Raw genomic sequence first — 21,932 nt, forward strand, 5'->3', positions numbered from 1 at the left:
CTTTCCTGCATATCAGATCCTACATATGCGTTCATAGCCTAAATTGAATAGTTATGTGAGAACAATAACTTCAAAGAAAACAAATATTATATGAAATTTTCGTCTCATTTTTAAAAGTACTACTATTCTTTGTTCGATTGTATTACACATATCCCACCATATATATAAATTCTTATACCATATTTAGATATATTACTTGACTTATCAATATCTTATCTCCTGAATTAACAATAAACGTAAGAAATTCTTCTTTTTTTTCCCGTTTGAAAGTCAAATGAGAAGCTTGAAAAGTAAATAAAAAGCTTTCTTCGGAGAGTGGTTAGGAAAAGGGAAGGGTCAAGGAAAGACAAGGTAAAATAGAGGGATAGAGTGAGAGAAAGAGAGAGAGAGAGAGAATGAGAAGGGATGGAAGGCTCTCAACGACAGCGGACACAACGTAGGAAGTCGTGGCTGAGTTCCAAAGTGGGACAGCAAATCAAGTTATCAACCACTCAGGAGGTAAGGGGCCATCAAAGAAGCATTTAATGTGATCTCACGTAAATCAGACTAGACCACCATCCCTTTTGATAGTCTCCTTTTCTCTCTCACTTTCTTGCTTCTCTCTCTCTCTCTCTCTCTCTCTCTCTCTCCCTCTCTATCTATCCATCTATCTATCTATCTATTTATCTCGTTCTATCTGTTTCTTTTTAGCATTTAAAGGAACATCGAAATGGTTTGCGATTGAATGATCTCCCTGTTCAAAAAGGGCTAGCAATTAATTGCAGTGACACGGAATGTTCGCTTTTGAAGCACTGGATATATGAAGGACCATTCGCATTCGTATATTAAATCGTTCAAGAAGATTTATTGCAATTGAAATGATCCTCTTCAACTCATCGCCGATTATTGTCTGACCTCGTAATGTAACATGTGAATTTTATGATCGATCGAGATTACTGAAACCGTTAAAGGAAAATTGGCCATTAATTTGAATCGATTTGCTTCAGCAATAAACTACTGAAATTTCTCTAAAATTAATTGAAATGAAATAATAATAATATAGAGGAAAAATAAATAAACCGATATACATTAGTAGACTTTTGATAACTCTTCAAGTATCACCAAAGATACAATTTTACTCATTTTCCCTACCAATGGCAATTCGTTATTCGAGTTGATTATTCGAAACGATTATCTTTGAATTTGAAACGAAGCCGAAACCCGAAAAAAGTGGTAGCTTGAAAGAGTGGTAGTGATGACAAAAGAAAAAAGAAAAAAACAGAACGAAAGAAAAAAGAAGATGAAAAAAATTGTACAGGCACCATTTCGAATAAGCCAATTTGTCGTTAGGACGTTCGCACGAATAGAACGATATTATCCGAATTGGCTATCGGAAATCCATTCTGAATCCGGGAATGGAGTTAGCGTAGATAGAGGCTAGTTTTGCCACCATGCCAGTTATCCCTTCTTGCGGTTGAGTTGTTTCCATCTCTCCTCCCTTCCTCTTTCTCTCTATCTATCTCTCTCTTTCTTATGTGCATGCACGTGTCTATCTCTAAAGTTACCTCCTCTAACTTATTGTATTTGTTGTTTGAATCAGGTAACGTGAGAGGATATTGTCAAATGCTTCCACGATTGTGATAAATCATTGACAATAATAGCGGAAGGCTACTATCAGACATAGAGTCCCTTCCGTCTAAGTTTAAAATGTTTATCTATGTTATCTAACATCAAAGGAATAGTATTCTAATAGTTTCTAAGAATTTCATTGATCTCTCTATCACTTGAGTTAGTGTTACAATAGAAATAGTACGATTTGAAGTACATTTAATTATAGACATTATATCAAATTTGAAATTTCATAATAATATACTATTAATATCTTCATTTCGTTAGTTTCTTTTTTTCTTTTTTTTATAAGAAGAAAAAATGTTGAAAATGTTGAATGGACGAAATGAAAGTATTTGAAAGAGAAAGAAAGAAAACTTTATCATAGTAACGACACTGAGAACCAACGATCCTTTTTTCACCGTTTTCAAATCTTTTTTTTTTTTACTTTTCTTGAATTTTAATCCTACGAAAGAAAATTCCACTGCGCTCTGTGTCTTACGCTTCTCTCTTCGTCTTTTACTATGCCCGTGGCGTAGATACGGACTGTTGAAAATTCTAAGAAGAATTCTGGAAGAAGTATTCCCTACCATAGGTATCTCTTGATATGTCCTCTCTTGTTTTTAATCCACGTGGATCCCGTATTGCGACGCGACCCCCGCGGAAGAAGAGGAAATTAATGAAGCGTCGGCTTGGCAAAGAGTAATGAAACTCGGCTCGAAAAATTCTAAGAACGTACACTGACGTAAGAAAACGCAATGATAATCTTTTTAAAAGCACGATGTAACCATCTTATCCTGATCTTTTGATTAATTTACAAAATAATCCATATCGACGCTGTTACATTAATTTTGTCTTATCTTAAAATAAAAATTTATAGTACTAAGTGAAACAACTCGTGTTTCGTATTTATTATTTTTACAATAACAACAAATTTTAATATAAATATTACTTTCATTTATTTATAATTAAATATGTTAGAAATAATATTAGGAATAATTTTTACGATTTTTGATTATACAAGTAATAAAAATAAATTAATAATAACTCAGATATTAACTGAAAACAAAAACATTCTAACGATAGTAGTAACTTCTTTGGAAAAAAAAAAAACACTAGTTTCTAATAAAAATGTAAAAATCCTTAAAGTTTATTGCAAAAGTGAAGATTCATTATCGTTTGCTCAAACGATCGCGTTAAAATTTCTCAATCGTTTTCTACAGAGTAACTAAATATCGAAACATAAAACAGCTTACGTCCTTATCGTTCCTTCAACGCGTGTTATTCTTCCTGGGCCTTTTTCATACCTTGTAAAATATTATTATATCATCGTCGTAACATAGAAATAACCTTGATAAAAAGAATAACGAGCACTGAGCTTATCGACTTTAAGCCCATCTCATGAAACATCGTAGGAACTTAACGAGTGAGTTTTATTTTTATAACTTTACCAGCCCTAGATATGCATTACTCATCGTATATATTGTTTATGATGAAAAATGAAAGATTTATAAATCTAATTAAATGTAATATACAAATAGTGTAAAAATCTCAAATTAAATGATTTATTAACAAATTCCGTTCAAATCTTATTTCAAACGTAGAATTATTGTACGTTAATTTTATATAATCTACAGGTTAATCGATTGCCACGATCCCTTCATATAACCACCATTCGAAGGATACTTCTGATTTCCAATTCTGAAAGCAAATAGTTTGCTTTCATTTGAGAAGCAAATAACACGCAACTCTGCAAGATTTCAAACCACATCCAAATAGTTGGATACTAACACACAGGATAATTCGATGTTCCTCTTGAATCGTCTGAACATTCCTTTAAATATATTGCTCACCTAACACATTAAATTAACATTCTAAATAAATTGCAAATATTGTTTAAGATATTCTTGTATGATATCTTGAATTATGTAATTTGTAAGAAAAATGTATTTTCAATATGTTCGTCATATTCCCTCTCCCCCCCCCTCCCTCCCCGAAGAACGTATATAACTGAACGGTGAAATTTGTTCTCTTAAATTTCTTACCGAGATATAAAATATTAACGCCCACCCTTAGCATCCTACAGATTCATCGATAATCGACTCACGGAATCGTCCGAACCGCTCTCTTTCGTTGAAAAACGGAAATTGCAAATTTCCTGGAAAGGCGTGACGAACTTCCTAACGATTTCACGGCGAATTTTCGTACGGATATTTATGCATTAGCGTGCCAGAGACAAGGGTATATAGGTAGACATATATATATATATATATATATATTATAAATATATGTATCATCTCATCGATCAAGAAATTTCTCAGTAAATTCCTACGCAACGTCGTGTATTATTTAAAACTATTGTTCAGAGTAAAGATAACTAAATAAAAGAGCTGAACATTTTTATTACGATTTTAGTTCTATTCGTTATTTTCTTTTTTCCTAAATAATGAACAAATCCAAAATCTACAGAAAATATAATCTTCTACAAGCACCTATTATAAAACTACTGAAAAAGATTAATTTTCAGTTAGTTTCTGGTTGGTAAAATACGAAGCCGACAGAGGCAGAGTTTTTCGCTTTTAAGCATCGAGAATGGCGCCAGAAAAAGCACAAGAGTCGAGGTCGAACAAGTATTAACGATAAATGTCTTTCTCAGACGTAAACCAACGTATTTTGTCGACGTCGTACTTTCGAACATTCCGTTCGAAAAGTCCAAGAACCATTGTGAAGGTCTCTTCCTTATCGACTCTGTTTTTTATACACATATATGCTTTATACATGAAACTTTGGATATCGGAATTATATATATATATATATACGTCTAATAAGTATATATGTACCCATTTACGTAGCATTAATTTTGGATATTCAAATTCAGCAGAAAAATAAAATGTAATTTCCAAATTCAAATCTGAAATTTGAAAGCGTTGCTTTTTCGGTGTAACACAAAATTAGTTCACGGTGTTACTTCCGTACCATAAACTTTGAATATACATACTTCCTACTATTTTTCTTCTTTTACTATTCCTCTCTCTCTCTCTCTTTTTCTTTCTTATACTATTTCCGAGAATACATTTTCTAAAAAATCTACGAATATTTGGCCGACTGCTCGGCGAATAACGGTAATAAACATCTAGAACAGACGAGGAGCGAGAGAGAAATAGAGAGAAAGGATGATGCAACCCATTTCGTGAGAGTTCCTGGAACAGAACGGTTAGCCTGTTCAACTTCCGGAAAGCGCGAGGATATGGCACATGCAAGGCACACACCCTTATCCATACCGACTGTATGCTATAATGTCGAGTAGGAAAATTCGATGTGCTTTCCAATGGTGAAATGCTTTCTCTCTCTCTCTCTCTCTCTCTCTCTCTCTCTGTCTCGTTCACATACACACATTTGCTTCGTTTTCCAACGGTAAATGATATTCCATATTATTGAACAGATATCTATGAAGAGCCTCTTAATAATGGAAGTAACAACAACAAAACAAAAAATGATCAATACTCAATTATAACTTTACTCCTTCGATAAGGTAAAATAATTTGTGGCTAATTAAAACGAGAGAAAACACGTTTGCGTGTTAAGTTCGTTAAAATTTCGAAGTTGTTTATCTTTGAATATTTCCACAACGTTCATGAAACAAACAACGATCTCTGGATTAAGGGAAAAGTTTGAATACACTCAAGAGAACGATTTAGTAGTATAATAGTTTCTCTCTTGTTTAGTGTATGCGTAATACATAATATGCTTCTCTCTCGCATGTAAAATGCGAGAGATGAAACTTTGTTTCGCAGGGAGAGAGAGAGAGAGAGAGAGAGAGAGAGAGAGAAAGAAAGAAAGAGAGAAAGAGTAATGTAAGAAAAGCTCAACAGCAGCAGTTCGCGAGTGGATTTTCAAATGTAGGCTCTCTCAGCTTGGCATTTTGCACTAGCGCGAACTTTTGTGAAGGTGCGAGTGTATATATTTTCACACTTGTATTAGACGAGCCGAGACGTCATGGAAAATTTTCTCACTGAAACTTCTTCACGTCCTGACCGAGTCATATAATAACGCGAGAGAAAGCAAAAGTTCCAAAAACGAACGTCTCCGTTTTACTAACTATTTAAATATTCTTTTACGTTTCTCAAAAAGTCAAATTTTTATTACTTGATACGAGAATGAAGGATAAAAATAAAAAAACAAAAAAAATGGAACAAAATATAAAATGTAAGAAAAAATATTATTAACTTTTTTCAAACTTCTTCTCTATTCGTGCTTGAAAATTCTAAAGAAAGTAGGATTCTCTCAATGACCTTGTAACATTGAGATGATCGGTATCCTTCTACGTGCTAGAAAAGTTGATATGTTCGTTAATCTCCCATCTATCGACATTTCTGACGTCTAATCGATATTCTAGTTTACCTCGGTGATAAGGGAAAAGTACTGCTCAGCCATCTTGATGTTCTAATTCTATGGGACTGAAATATTCTTTCTTGGGAATAAGAAATTGTCACGATTCTCTTTCAAAGAAATCTTTTCAAAGAATCTATCTGGATACTGTGTGATATATATATATATATGTGTGTGTGTGTGTGTGTGTGTGTATGTGTGATATCTCTTTTTATTTATACGATTTATACGATAATCATTCTTCTTTTCTTATTCCTTTTTATTTCTTTTTGTTCTTTTATTTTTTCATTTTTCTTTCTTTTTAATTTTAAAAGATATTACGAAGGATTACTTGTGTGTGTGATTATAAAGCTTTATATATATATATATAGTTGCATTTCTATGATATATGTACTCGTAGATAAATTAAAAAGATCAATATTGCTCGTGTCGATATCATGTGTTCAATTGAGCCTAAGTAACAATTAAAAATTGCACAAATAATACAGATGAATAAATTCTGTTGAAAAATACGATAAAAAGTTATAGCTATAGGAAAAAGCAATAAATATTATTATTATTATTATTATTATTATACGAATTCGAATATCGATTATTATGCAAAAATAATATTCGAATTGTGTTTTCAATTAATTGATACAAGTTTTATTTATTTTTTAATAATTGTGTTCATTTTTATTTTATGATCCATTAGCGAATGATATTGATTTTAATATTCATAAAAATCTTTCTACCAACCGAAATGGAAAAATATTTTCAAATAGGAAGAAAGAAAATTCCTTTCGAGTTAAAGTCCAATAATTTTTCTCGCAAGCATTGACGATTCCTGTGCAACTACGTTCCACCCACATTTTAGGTATAAAAGACGTTCGTAGAATTGCGATTTTTGCGTGGGTTTTTCGTAGATCCTTGCCAAAATTTCATTCATACTTTCTCATAAATATCCTCTCATACGTTACACTCCGCGCAACATTTTCACATTCGATGAACGGAATATTACATAACTTTTTAGTTAAACATTTTTACTCGTAATATTATTCTAAAATTATATAATGAATAACCCATTTTTCGTGACTTTGAAAATGAAATCTATTCTATGATCATATCCTACAAAATTATTTTCCAACTAAAAGAGACTAATGATATTCAAAAAAAAATAATTTCTCCAAATAATAGAACTGCACTTTTCACAGACTATACTAATTACCTAATTAAAGTCTTTAATTAATACATCTAATTATACGAAATTCCGGTACGTTCTTTTTTTCCACATAAAATGAACATTCATCCAATTGAAAAACGTTTATTAAATAAGAAAGAAAAATCGGTGAGAGGAAGGGAAGGAAAAGAGAAAAAGAACAAGAACAAGAAAAAGAACAAGAAATTAGAAAAGGTTAAATCGATATTTTACAATCGTCCAAAACCCCGTGCTCGTTTGCATTATCCGTTACTTTCATTAACACCGTCTCTATCGATTCTTATTCCTGGATTAACGAGGAACACGTACGTGAACCAGCTTACGACTTCATAAACACCTTGATAAAGGAACGATCGAACGTGTTATTCTCATACGATCCACAACCTACACGTATACATATACATTTATGTGCCTCGTACGTTTCCTATTATTTCCGAGAGAAAATAGAATGATCGACTGACATTGTTAGAGGATTATTTTGTTCCCTAACACGTGCAGGTGTAAATAGGATTGAAAGTGAGACAGAGAGTAAAAGAGAAACATAATGTGTTTCATATATGTATTATATATATATATGTACATACATTCTATATACATGTATACGTTTATACCTTACTCATCGTTTAGTTTCCGAACGAGGGGAAGATAAAGTGAATCCTAACGATAGGTTCGTCCACGAATAATTCTTGGATAAGCTTGGAGCGTGCAGGGAAGGTGAAGTAACGTTTGCATTTGAACGACCTCATTACGAGATCGCATCTCTAGTACTAAAATCTACGTACCCTTTCTCCTTTCTATCCATAGAGTATGTTATTGAAGTAGGAAGGATATAAATGATCGTGAATATTCCATCGAGTTTGAAATTTCACTTCCTTGCGACGAGTTTCTTTTTTTTACTTCAATCTGACAAGAAGGATTCACTTTTTTATTGATTCTAAGATGAACGATGCGGTATTACAAACTGGGTCAAACTTTGTTGATCGGTCAGTCTTGATAAAGAAGCTTGCTCGTTTCTTTTTTCCCTTTTTTTCTTCTTCTTCTTCTTCTTATTAAGAAAGTTTGATTAAGAAGAATTAATATAAGATATAGGTATGATTTTTCATTGACAAAAAGAAAAAATCCAAATTTTTCATTTAACTTGCATATCAATTTGTTTTTTGTTTTGTAAATATTGTCAATATGACTCGTAAGTACGTATTACGCTAATTTTTTACACATTTGTATTATATAATGTAAATATTTTATAACAAAAAATATAATATATATATATATATATATATATACATTTTTAAATAATTTTTAAAATTTTAAAATCTTATTAATAAATTTATATCTTAATTATCACACATTATATATATTTTTTAACTAATAAATCAAACAATGTAAAATAAAAATGGATGAATTATTACACCAAAAATAATGTGTCAACGTGACGGTCAACGTGTTAATAAACAAAAAAAACGTAACAAATTGTGTTATATTTTACTGATAAAGAAAAAAGAAATTAAAATGTTTTCGATGGACCTTGTTATACACAAATATCTTATTCCCCTGTTAAGTAGAAAAATAAATCTTATAAATATTTCATTGAAATCTATAGATGTAAGCTACATTAGAGAGTCACGCATACGTACAAATGTATTCGTTGAGCGTATTAAAAGAAAAGTGTATCCTTTTCTTTTACGCGAGCTGACTTTGTAAAAAATAATGTTCGCTCTGGTGCACACGTCTACCGAACGAATGGTCGTGCTAGTCCGCTCTTATCGGAAAAGATTTCCTTCTCCAAAAGCTCGATCCGTTCAAAGTAAAAAAAAAAAAAAAAAAAAAAACAGAAAAGAGTAGTAAGGGGTCGTCGCGTTAAGAATATCCAGGATATAATGACGTAGATGTAGGCTAAAAGTCGAAAAAATACTAAGGAAAAAAGTTGAAATAGTAATCGAGTTTTCTCATATCTTTTTGTTCTTTACTTTTTGTCTTTACTTTTTATTTAAAAAAAAAAAAAAAGCATCAATAAACCAAAGAGATATTGTCGAGTTTAATAACTTTGAAAGAGAGAGAGAGAGAATTTTTATCTCGGTGACTTCGTACAATATTATACGTACGATATATCTTTTATCCACACACATATACAAACCCACATTCACATATACACATATAAAATTAATACGTATATCTCTCATATATATATACAAGTAGATATTGCGGTAAAAGAAGAAGCACTAAATCGTGAATCTTGTCGTCTTTCAACAGCATATTTCTTTTTCCGGCCAATAAATTTCAAGCCTATTCGAGTATTATTAAACGTCTTCGTACATTATACTTAATCCAAGATCTAATCTTCCAATTTAGCGAGCTTAATTTCGATCAAACAAAAAAAAAAAAAGAAAAAAAGAAAAAGAAGATAAAAAAGATAAAAAAAAGAAAAAGGTAGAGATAAAAATCCTTCCCTTTTGGATCAAGCAATAAATGGTGAAATAAAATATGCTTGTGACTAGGAAATAATGAAAGATAAAGAAAAGAAAATTGAGGATTTTCTTGAGTAGAGATCTTTTAATGATCGTTAAAATAAAAGGTGTAACAGAAAATATATAGACCCTTTTATTTTCTCTCTCTCTCTCTCTCTCTCTCTCTCTTTCTCTCTTTCTCTGGATAAAGAGAGCAACGAAAAAGCAAAGCAAAGAACGACGTGACGTGTCCGACGAACAATTTGGCTAGAATCCAAACCGAGTTGCTCCGAGGCTAACGACATTAGAATATTTGTCGAGTAAGTCCTGTGCCGGTAAAACACATTCGTGTTCTTCGAGGGCGAGGTCGAATATCGGTTTGACTTTACTCTCGTTTCCCCCTTTCTACCTATACTTTATCCTACCTCTACTTATTTTTTATTTTCAAGAAGACAGCAAAAAAGTAAAAGAGAACATAAAAAGAGAGTAAAGAGTGTATGTAAGTAATGAGAGTATGCCTCGTTTTATTGTCAGCCACGTTCGTTACTCTAAATAAAGTATACCTAACTAGCATTAGTTTCTCAACTCTTAATGGTGTTCATTCTTTTACCATTTTCGAAGATAATCTTTCGAAAGAATCTAAGGATCACATTAGTTTTGATCGATATGAAATTTATTTAAATACATTTTATGAAAAGAAAAAAGAAACTTTATTTAATAATTAATTGTAAATATCATGACGAAACACAATCTAGATATTCAACGAAGAAATAAATAAAAGTTTGATGTATTTTACGATCTAGATAAGATTAAAAATTTTGCACTATCAGCATTTATATATTTATTCGTTTCACGTTGTAATATTCAATCTCGAGAAAAGTGAACAATTTGAACACATATATATTCGTTTCTATTCTATAACATTTTCATTCTTTTCACATAGCCGACGAAGGAATGTTGCTAAAGCTGGACTTTCGCGACGAATTCAAGCTCGAAGACAGTCCCGAGTGCCGTTTCGATTTTCTCGAGGTGCGTGACGGCAAACACGGATATTCGAATCTCTTGGGAAAGTTTTGCGGCTCGAATTTCCCGCCTGAGATCACTTCGAAGACGAGATACCTCTGGCTACGTTTCAACAGCGACGAGAATATCGAGGGCAAGGGATTCAAGGCCGTATGGAGCATGATACCAAGACCAACTTATCGTAAGTCTATTCTAGTAGAGTCGATTTCCTTTTCAAGCTCGTATTCCCGACCCTTATACACTAAATTCCATCCTAACATCCACCAGCTCCTTTTATGATTATTTTTTCATATTTTCGTACCTCGATGTATCAACATATTTTTTTTATCTTATGTAAATGCATACAATATATATTTCTTGGACGAATACCATCTGCGTTCACTCGTATTTTTTTCATATCGACATTATGATACATCCTACATCATATTCATCTTTACATTTGAATTTTCACTTTTTCCGGATACCATTATTTAAAATATTTTTTTTTTTTTTTTTTTAATGATTTTTTATTACAACAACCTCGATAAGAATATAATTGAGTAGTTGAAAAGGAAATGAGTATAAGTAAAATATGTTTAACACTAACCTTACCTACACTTCATATATACTATCATAAGGGGTCAAATGACCGCTTAAAAAAAAAAGAACGTATACTTTAATATAGAATGATATTTTAGCCAATTGGATTGTGAATAAAATATTGTATTTCACTTAGAAATGAATAATGTACATTTTATACATTTTTAGCAGAATTCTTAAAAATTGCAATAACCGGTTATTTGACCATGCGTGATAGAGATGTAGAATTAAAATTTGTGATAAGTGTATAATTAATAACAAATTAGACATGATGATTTAAGAAAAAAAATAAATAAAAATGTATAGAATATATGTTACTTTAACCCCTTTCCTTTTTAGCCACTTAATTAAGAGAATTTAGTTTCACTCGATATTATTCGTGATACTGTTAAAAGGAATGATGAATGATCGATTAGAAGGATGTTTCATGTGATCGTCGACGTATCTATTCAATGAGCAAGGACAATCGAGATCTTCCCGAAGCTAGAGTGTTCTGATCGTAACGATTATAAACGATTCATGCGAATGGAGAATGGCATAGTGGTGAATACATTTGGTAGCTTCCTCGCGTGGCTCGTAGACCCCGAAAATTAGGAGACACTTCGAGAATGGATGGTCGAGCGAGCTGCTCCGAGCCATAGCAGTTAAGAGGAGGTGGTGGAGGTGAAGAGAAAGGGGCAGGGGGGATAGAGGGAGCAGAAGGGGTGGGTGGGGCAGTACCGTTCGTACCTACAGTCAGAATTAATTCATACTCATCGGAAGGAACCGAGAATGGGACTATGAATACGTGGAATACAAGCGTGTCACTACTATCACCATTCTGGTATACCGTTCTGGCTTTTGTCGAGAATTATCAGGTAGAACGCGTTATCACTAAAGACGTACCACTACAACGTACGATTGTTTGAACTTCCATCGTGTATTTCAATCCCCTTAGATCGAATCTTGTCGAGATAATACTTTTTTTTTTTTTTTTTGTAAAGTTTCTATTGTAATCTGTTGAACATGCGGTTAATCTGCATTGTTCCTGTATTTAAGATAAGAAATTAAATATTTTATTGATAATAAAAGGGGTCGTTTTTTTTGTTAACTTCATAAGAGACAAATTTAGGAATTTTATTTTATTTTTCCTGACAAAAACATTTCTCGATAAAGGATTAAAAATACAAATCATTTTATTTTTGAATAAACATCCTTGATTTATAAATAAACATTGAGAACAATTTGAAGTCTGAATTCTGTTAGAAACTTTTCTCATAATCTGAAAAAGAACATTCGAAAATAGATACGAAAAGATACGAGATTAGGATATTGCTCGTAAGTACTTGCCGAATCTTACGTACTAATACGTACATACGTTCAATATATATATATATATATATATATATATATATATATATATATATTCATACATACATAAAATATTTCTTTATCGACCAATCCTTATCATACCTTTTATCATAAAAGTCAAGTATGGATGCGGAAACGTTCGATATTTTCGAACGTTTGGATCTTATGGAGAATTGATTTCCATTGTTCGAATAAAGTACACTTACATTTTTAATGTAACAAAACGGAACAAACTTTTTTCTTCTTCTAACATCCGGCAAAAAATCTTTCCATCAATGAAAGTTAATAATTCGAATGTAGGAAAATAAAAAAAATAAAAAAAAATGTATAAAATATGATTATCTTAATCCATCTATTCGAAAAGAATTTTTGCAATATTAACGATGAAACAGTTGAATTAATTTTGCACGAAGAAAAAAGTAAATCGTTTTAAATCGAGCCTAGGGAAAGTGTAGAACTGTAATAGGTGTGATTCACAGCCGGAGTGCCACCAGAGATAGAACCATGCATAGTTAATGTGACTGGTGATGAAGCCATAATCAGCCATAACGATGTCGAGGATAAAAAAAAAGTAGCTGAAAAGGAGGGCATACCTTTGGACTGTATGTGGGTGATAAGAGTGAAGGAAGGATGGAAGGTAATTTATTTCTTCATTTTTTACATAATTAAAAATTCTAAAAAATCAGACAATTCTTTCGTTATAGTTCAAATTATAATGTCACATTTTTATAGTTCATTGTACAATTAACATTGAAAATGATTTTCTTAACACATTACATTCTGAGAGTAAATTATTATTATTATTATTTATACTGTGAATTTTTATAGACTAGTAGCTTAAAAATAAGCTTTTCGTTGACTTTGGTTTTTGACATGTCGACTAAACATCGATTCTACCTAAATTCTAATTTTCAACATTTCACATTTTCTTTCTTTAAGATTTATTTATTTTTAATATTATTTTTCTAACAAGTAAAAAAAAATATCATTCATTTATTTAATCATTCTAAAAAAAATTTTAATAATGATCATTAATAATTTTCAAAAGAATCAATGTGTGTCGTAAGTTTCGATTTAATTTCTTTCACACAAACTAACCGATATTATTGACACATTAATGTTTAAATTGGCTTGTATTTTGTACATTTCCGCAACATTAACCACTTGTTTCGTTCTTCTTTTTCATAACTCTTTTTCTTGTTACCTTGATTTGTAGAAAATGAGTTAACTCGTGAAGTAAATGTCTGGAAATGTAGATACCCATGTTAAACAAGGCGAGTGATATACTTGCCTACTGTCTTCTTAATTACTTGAAGAAGTCTCTCTCCAGTAAGTCTTTGTGTTAAGAAAAACAAAAACTAAGAGGAAAAAAAAATTAAAAAAATTCTAGAACAAACCTGTTACTCTGACCGTTTTGTAACAAGATATATCATTCGTTTTTCTTTTGGAAAAATGAAAAGGAAAACAAAAAAAAAAGAATTAACAAAATTGTCTTCCGTTACAGATACAACTAGCATTCCCGGACTCGAATCATTTCAAGTTACAGAGGCCAAACGAGTGCGACGCCAATTTTCTCGACGTTTTCGAAGAAAAAACAGATCTACGTTCACGTTTGAAAAACTTTTGCGGTAGCATCGCCGATACGGTCATAGTTAAATCAAATTTAGCTTATGTCCGTTTTTACGCAGAACCTAAAGCCTTAAACAGCACCTTCGAAGGTGTCATGACAGCAATCAGGGACAAGGATGCTGGTGAAACATGTGAGTTAAAGAATCCATAGGAATTATCGATTAAATTGCAGGATATCATTACATTTCAACTATTTTATTTCTATCTATCAATCAAATATTTTGTTCAATGTATCTATACACTTATATACATAAAAGAGAGTTTTGACATAAAGGATAGCAAAAAATACATAGTTATTTTTAAAACTGCAAAATATTTTTAATTATTTATCTTTATTTCTATGAATTTAATTTATCATAATTACAACATGTTATCATTGAAATTCACTATCATTTATATAACGCATAACAATTACTACATTCAATATTCAATATTCAATATATAATAATTACAATCTAATAATATAAATCTAATAAGATAATAAAAAAATATGAGATAATATAAACTTTTAGTTTGAATGGAAATCGAATAAAATAAAGTACATTAACTTTCAATTCCTAATGCTAAATTATAAAGAAAAGTATACTAAATAAGAAATATTATATGATATTCAAGGTATCTTAAGTTGTACAATTTTGATAATCTCTATATATGTAAATATATATAGATTTCTCTATATATGTAATATAGAGATAGATAATCTCTATATATGTAAATAAAATGAACAAAATTTAATTTTCTTTTATTATCCCTTTGATTAAATGTTTATTTCAATGATAACAAGAAATACGCGATGTTTGTAAACGAATTCAATCGTTGATAGAAATCATTTGCAACGTAGCGATATCAATTAGTTTAAAATTGAAAATAATTTATATATATATAAAGAGAATCGCATACATTTTGTCCGCTTACGAAAGAGAGAAAATTGATTCAATTAATGCTTGTTAAATTCATATACTTACACTTGAGTTATACGTTTATAATTTACTTAATACATTGAAATTGATGCAGTCAACGAATTGATCTTTATTAACTTACGAAATATTTTAATAGATTTGATATCATTTTAACAGAAATTAGAGGATTAATCAAGTGAATGAAATGATAATAAACGTTGGATGCTACTGTATGAACCATTAATTAAATGTCATTTATTATTAGTGAATTATGATAACTCGTTGTTGTTAATAACATTAAAACGATATTAAAATTTGGAAAGAATATCTGCTAACTAATATGAGTAAACGAAAATAAGCGAGAAAGAGATAGAAAAATTCAGTCTCAACAGAAATAACAACACAAAGAGTGATTTCTTAATAATATAATAAAGAAATATATCGATTTTAACACGATTGTTAATAATTTTTTTTAATTATTTTTTATTTTCCTGACAAGCTTCATTTGTTCTTTCTTTTTCTGTCCTTTTCCTATATTACAAACAACGTGGACCATCCCAGCGTTAAAATTAATTAAATTCAACGCTGGCGTGACTCGTTCGGACATGTAGGTTTTTGTTTTCGCAGATTAAAACCTACACACGTATTACTCTCTAATGAAAGTCTTGAAATTAGCGTTGATATTGTCCAGTTTTTGCATTTAAGAAAATTATAGAAGTAATATATTTTTGTAAAACTTTTAAAGACTGTTTGACTATCTCAGAATAGCCATCGAAATGAATTATTAAAAAAAAAAAAAAAAAAAAACATTACCATAAGGAAAAAAAATTGATTGTTATTAATTACATTGGCACTAAGATTCGTTTATATATTTTTTTTATTAATACTCTCAATGATAATTGCTTAATTATAAAAATACAAATAAATTTTGCTAGATAATGTGCATACGATAGTTTTTCATAACATTTATTCCTTTCAGAAAATGAAAAAGCAATATGATATACTGATAATATATTGCGTATTTACTTATTATTATTAAAATCACACAAAGGAAACAAATTTGGATAAAAATGATAAAATACATTTTGTTTGAATATACGTAAGTATGCACATTAAATGTTAAAAAAAGATATTTTTATTAATTATTTAAATAATAAATTGTACTAAAAAAAAAAAAAAATATATATCTAAGTAAATAAATTTTATAAATACGAACAAATTTTAGGGTTGCATCAGGGTTTGTTACTCTGACGCAACCTCGAACGATTATAAATACAAACACGTATTAGGTAGTATCTATCTTTACTCTAATAATTATATAATTGTGTTATTTAAACGACGATAATAATTCGATAAAGGCCACGAATTCGAAATTATCCCTCGCAAATCCGCTATGAATCATAAATGAGGTAAGCCAAGCAAATTCGCAATTACGTGTATGGAATTCGCGTTAGATATCGAAGAGAAATCCTACAATTTCAACTATCAAACCTTGATACCGATCCTGATATCGCGTGCTGCAAGAGAGAAGGGAATATTAAATGTTTAAAGGGAAAAATCGAATATATATATATTTATATACTAGTATTTATCTTTCGAACATTTCATCAGTTAATACAAAATTCAATTAACGCTTATCTCTTTCTTTTTTCTTTTTTTTTTTCTTTTGTATTACGAATGAAACGATTTTATAATAAAAAGAAAAGAAATGAAAAAGGAACGAGAAAGGAAGGAAACAGACATAAAGTTTACCCTTTATCACAAATCCGAGTTCTCAGTTTTTTATTTACGACAGAGACGTGTTTTCCTTTTATCTATCTATCTATCTATCTATCTATCTATTTATCTATATATCTATCTATCTTGCTGTCTCTTTTATTCTTTATCTGTCTTTCTCTTTATCTCACACACAATCAGTTGAAACGTCGGAAGAGTTTCAAAGAGGTCCTTTAAATTTCACAGCATGCAGAAGCGGAGAGTACGACTGCGAGGACGCGACCTGCATCGCCTTGAGATTACGGTGCAACGGAAGAGTCAACTGCCGCTTCCGGTGGGACGAAGACGATTCGCTATGCGACGTGAGTGGTGACTCTCTCTCTCTCTCTCTCTCTCTCTCTCTCTCTCTATCCAAGAAGAAAATCCAATAACCGACTTTCTATGATCACACTAGTAGGGTGCTTTCCAATTCTCGACTTTGAAAATCGCCGTGCATTCAGTTCTCTCCCTTTTCTTGTCGAATCGCGTTATTTTCAAGCTCTTTCTCTCTCATTCTCTCACACTCTCTATCTTTCTCTCCCTCTAACCATCTATCTATCTCTTTTATTTTCCTCCCATTTTATCTATTTCTTTTTCGAGAATAAAGTTAATCCTCTTCGAGGAAAAATAACGAGAGAAAGAGAATAAGAAGAAAAATTAAAAAAAAAAAATAAAAAGAAGATAAAGAAGAAGAAGAAGAAGAAGAGAAAGAAAAGAAAAAAAAAACCCCCAAAAAAAAACTAGGAAAATAAATCCTCGACTTTGTTAGGACACGATCGTAAGAGGAAAATTACGCGTGTAAGTTTAAACCTCGTAATTCCGAGGCTTTTCGCTGTGTGTTTGTGAGAAGGGATAGCTGCAAAGTTGACTATCGTAAGCGGTTTTATCTCTGATATAGGTAACCCAGGAAACCTACCTACCTATTATACGAATTTTCTTAGGTAATCGTACACCTTTATTATAAAACATTTTCGAAATTTCTTCTTCTTCAAAAAAATAATCCTTTTCAAACAGCTCAAATATATCGACAAAAATTCTATAGATATATTGATCTTTCAATTCCAATATCAATAGAAACCATTCTAAGGTGAAGTATACAAATTTTTCATTTGAATTAATCGCCTTTTACTACTATCAATAATTGAATATCTCCACAATCCTTTAATCGTCACATTTTTATATTCTATTCTTTTTTTAGTACGTCTGAACTATTTGTGTTTTTCACTTGAAAAAGAAACCAAGAAATATTTCCAACATTAAATGAAATGTACTTTTTTTTTTCGCATTCTGTCTATTATTATTTTTTTTTTCCAGATCAATACTCGAAATTAATTGACCTGAGAAACTTCAAGAAATATCTCTTAATTGCTTTTTAGATATGAAGTCTCATGAGTATGATGCGTTGCAGATTTAATCCTCCGGTCTCGTTCCTCCTCATTTTGTCCTTCTCCAACTCTAATTAATTTATTCGAGGCAAGTTTTGCTTTCAACTAACTAATCCCTCTCTCTCTCTCTCTCTCACACACACACACACACACACACACACAAACACACTGTGTCTTTCTCCATCTATCTATCTTTCTCTGTCTCTATCTTTATCTTTGCAACGTAGCCGTGGTTCCTCCCATTTTGTTCGACCCCTTCTAACCGTCACCATCTCGTACTACTCGTTCTCCTTTCCAGGAAGCTTTTGGGAAATTCGAACGTGTACCGTCGGTTAGATAGGTGGGTGTTTCCGCTTCCGGAACGCACAATACCATGCGCTTTTGGCAAAGTACCAGGAACAAATCCTGTAGAAAGGACGCGATGGCACCGACGGGATATTAATCTATTGTAGACGAATGACCATCGTCTCTCTCTCTCTCTCTCTTTTTCCCTCTTTCTCTTTCTTTTCCCTTCTTTCTCTTTGAATATATCTTTCTTCTTCTTTTCTTTTAAAATAGGTGTTGAGTAAAAGACAAGTTTAACAAATATTTTTACAACTTATAATAAATATCTTTATCACTATTCTTTTCTAGTTCATTGAAGTTCTTGTTACTTTTTTTACAAACATTTATAAAAATTCAGTCTTTGATAAGGTAACATAAATTTGTTTTTTCTATTCTTAAAAATGTGATATATTACATCTTTTGTATTACTCCATATAAATTGTTTACAATTCGTTTGAATAATATCATTCTTGCGAAAAGCTTTGAAAATAATATTAATGTTTATTGTTCTGTATGTATAAAAAAAAAACAAAAAAAGGAAAAAAAGATTCCACATAAAAAAAAAGCAGAACCACAGTTGAACTATTATATTAATCGTTCTTTAATATCTCAAATCCATTTATCTGTTTATTCATTTGAGTGATGAAATTTCAAAGAAATAATGAGAGAATGACAAGCTTGAAAATGTCCGATAATCTAGTTTCTGTGAGTAGATTCGTTAAATCGAAAGTTTAGCTTTTGTGGGAATCGTTTTCTATCCTTTTTACGAAGGATTTTACAAAGTGAAACGGACAGGCGGTAACAAAACGATACGACGTCTATTCTTCTCGAGACTGTTCTCGTTTTACCGAGAAACGATCGTAACTACCAAAGTTATAATAATACAACGTTGGAAAATGATCCACATTTAATCCTATTACAAAACGAACGGGCCGTTAGCTTGGTTGTGTCAGAAATTTTCCCCTATTCACAAAGAGAATTTCTCTATGAAGCCTGTGCCTTTTCTAGTGTTTTAAAACGAATTTTTCCTTTTTTTTTTTTTTTCAAAAGAAAATAAAAAAAAATAATAATAATAGGAAGAATCTAGGAAAATTTTCTGGTTATTGCGCGTATACAGTCAGAAACCGAATGAAAATTTTGTCCATCGATCGTGCATACGCACGTGTTGGTGTTAAACGAAAAATGGAAAAAAAATTACAAAATTCCACGAAACGATTAGCGAACTAGCAGAAACCGCAAAATTCGCGAGAACTTGGCAAGCATGCAAATGGCGACAATTTGCTTTTGCTCTTTCATTCTCTCTCTCTCTTTCTCTCTCTCACTCTCCTTGTCGCATTATCTTTTAACATTTTCTTCGATTAATCACTAAATAATTATGATTTATTATAATCCGCAAAATGTGCGTTATTCGCGTATTCGTTGAACTGTAAAATATAAAAAAAATGTTTATCTCTCTCTCTCTTTTTTTTTTTTTTCTTTGGTTATTTCACACTTTACTTTTTCTACGTCCACGTGTAGATCTCTCGACCACAATAAACCAAGAAAAGATTGTACGACACAATAACCGTCCTCCGTTTCGCTTGAAAATGCGAGCATGAAATTGCTCGTATGGAGGAATACATGCGGAAGCGTGACAAAATCGCGATCTATAAGTTGGGACACCGTTCTACCATCCAATTTTATTTTGGACGTAATAGAAAGTAGCACCGTTCAAGAGGGAGAGATAGAAAGATATATATAATATATATAAAGATAGAGAGAGAGGTAGAGTACTGTTGGTAGACCGGTCTACAAAAATCATAATGGAAAGCATATAACATATATATATATATATATACATGTGTTGAAAGCAACCATTTTTGAATTATCCAAAATCGCTTCATATATTTCGAAAAGTTATAAATGCGCAATAATAATTATACGAAAAGGAAGAAAATAAAAATACAAAAGAATAAAATTATGAGAGAGTAAAATGTAACGCGTATTTAAATAATAACGCATTTACCTGTATAAAAATGAAAGAACATATCTCTACATAGATATATGTACCTGTATATATATATATATATGTAAATGTGTGATCGTTGTAAATGATACCTACACAGTTTTCATTTCTTTTTTTTTTTGTTTTTTTTTTTTTTATTTCTTTCTCTTCTCTACTTTTAATTTAGAATTTGAAAAGAAATATGCCATGGCGTAGCGTAATACACGTTCGAGACGGGTAATTACCCGACACACATGTGATCGTCGTAAATAATATCTATACGCTTAATTTTTTGAAATGTTTCTTGTTGTTTTAATTTTCTTTTTTTTTTTTTTTCCTTTCTGTTTCGAAGATACAGAAATACGTAAAAGCATGCGTGATATTTGTCGAGTTAGACAAGTAATAGCATTGACATTGAAAAAAAAAAATTCAACTTTTCAATTCCGTCGTAATTAATTTGATAAAGAATTGATTGAATAACTTTGACTTATAACCGCGATGCAATTTCGCACGAATTTCACGCTAATTCCCTGAACGTGTTACTCTACGAAATGGGTGTTAAGAGGACAGGAGTGGGAGTATTGCAAGAAGGGGTGGGGATTATAGTAGAGGACTGAATATGTACGTGATATTTAAAGAGATTCAAGATAGTTGGTAATTCAATTAATGCGGCTAAATTTGCTCATTTCCGTTTAACTTAATTTCATTTCATTTGCGTGATTAAGATAAAAATCTTGCGTGTTTCGTGCATTAGTGTAAAATTACAGCTGGATGTAAGGCCATATTTATTTTTATTTAGTATCAAAAGTTCAAGGTTGTTTTTTTACAATCTATCAATTTTTTTTTTAGCATAGATTTCTTTATTTCAAAATTCAATCCAACGGTATTCTTCTAATTAATTTCTTATGCTTCATTTTTTTTTTTTCATAGAATTATATTTATTTATTTTTTTTTTTTTTCATTTTGCTTTCTCAGTTATTTATTTCTCGGAAAGGATTTCTTTTCAAACGTCGATGTTTACGCGACGGAAGAACTACTTGAATATTTAGGGGAAAATACTTTTAGTATACTTATCTACTTACATAAAAGTTACTAGTATACATATATGTATGTATCTACGTTTCCTTCGAATTTGTGTTCTTTTTGTAAGTTCTTTTTTCGTCGTTTCTCCATCCCCCTTTAATTACTTCCTCGCAACGGAGAGTTTTCTTTTGTGTACGCAGTAGCAATAATGTTTTTATTTATTTTTTTTATTGCTATTATTTCGATAGAAAAGAAAAGAGATCAAAATGAAAAGAAAGGAATGAAAAGTAACAAAAGAAATGCTGCTTTACTCGATATAAAATGAATACTACAATATGATAATCAATTGATGTGAGATTCAAT

General features: G+C 30.9%; 1 protein-coding gene and 1 long non-coding RNA gene across 8 annotated transcripts in view; one reads left to right on the top strand and one right to left on the bottom strand.

Annotated features, from left to right (window-relative positions):
* Positions 1–21,932, bottom strand: part of LOC149032212 (uncharacterized) — a 226,892-nt gene that overhangs the window by 161,561 nt on the left and 43,399 nt on the right. The window lies entirely within an intron of this gene.
* The window catches only part of Neto (Neuropilin and tolloid-like), a 118,702-nt gene that overhangs the window by 89,791 nt on the left and 6,979 nt on the right, over positions 1–21,932 (top strand). For all 7 annotated transcript variants that reach the window (XM_089173579.1, XM_089173574.1, XM_089173576.1 and 4 more), the window contains exons 5-8: positions 10,562–10,822; positions 13,050–13,207; positions 14,075–14,330; positions 17,061–17,176. In XM_089173579.1, the coding sequence (XP_089029705.1) occupies positions 10,562–10,822; positions 13,050–13,207; positions 14,075–14,330; positions 17,061–17,176 (791 nt within the window). The remainder of the gene's footprint in view (positions 1–10,561; positions 10,823–13,049; positions 13,208–14,074; positions 14,331–17,060; positions 17,177–21,932) is intronic.

Source organism: Polistes dominula, unplaced genomic scaffold (genome assembly GCF_049000335.1).
Source record: "Polistes dominula isolate Pdom_NZ unplaced genomic scaffold, Pdom_raw_medaka contig_33, whole genome shotgun sequence".
Classification (NCBI taxonomy): domain Eukaryota; kingdom Metazoa; phylum Arthropoda; class Insecta; order Hymenoptera; family Vespidae; genus Polistes; species Polistes dominula.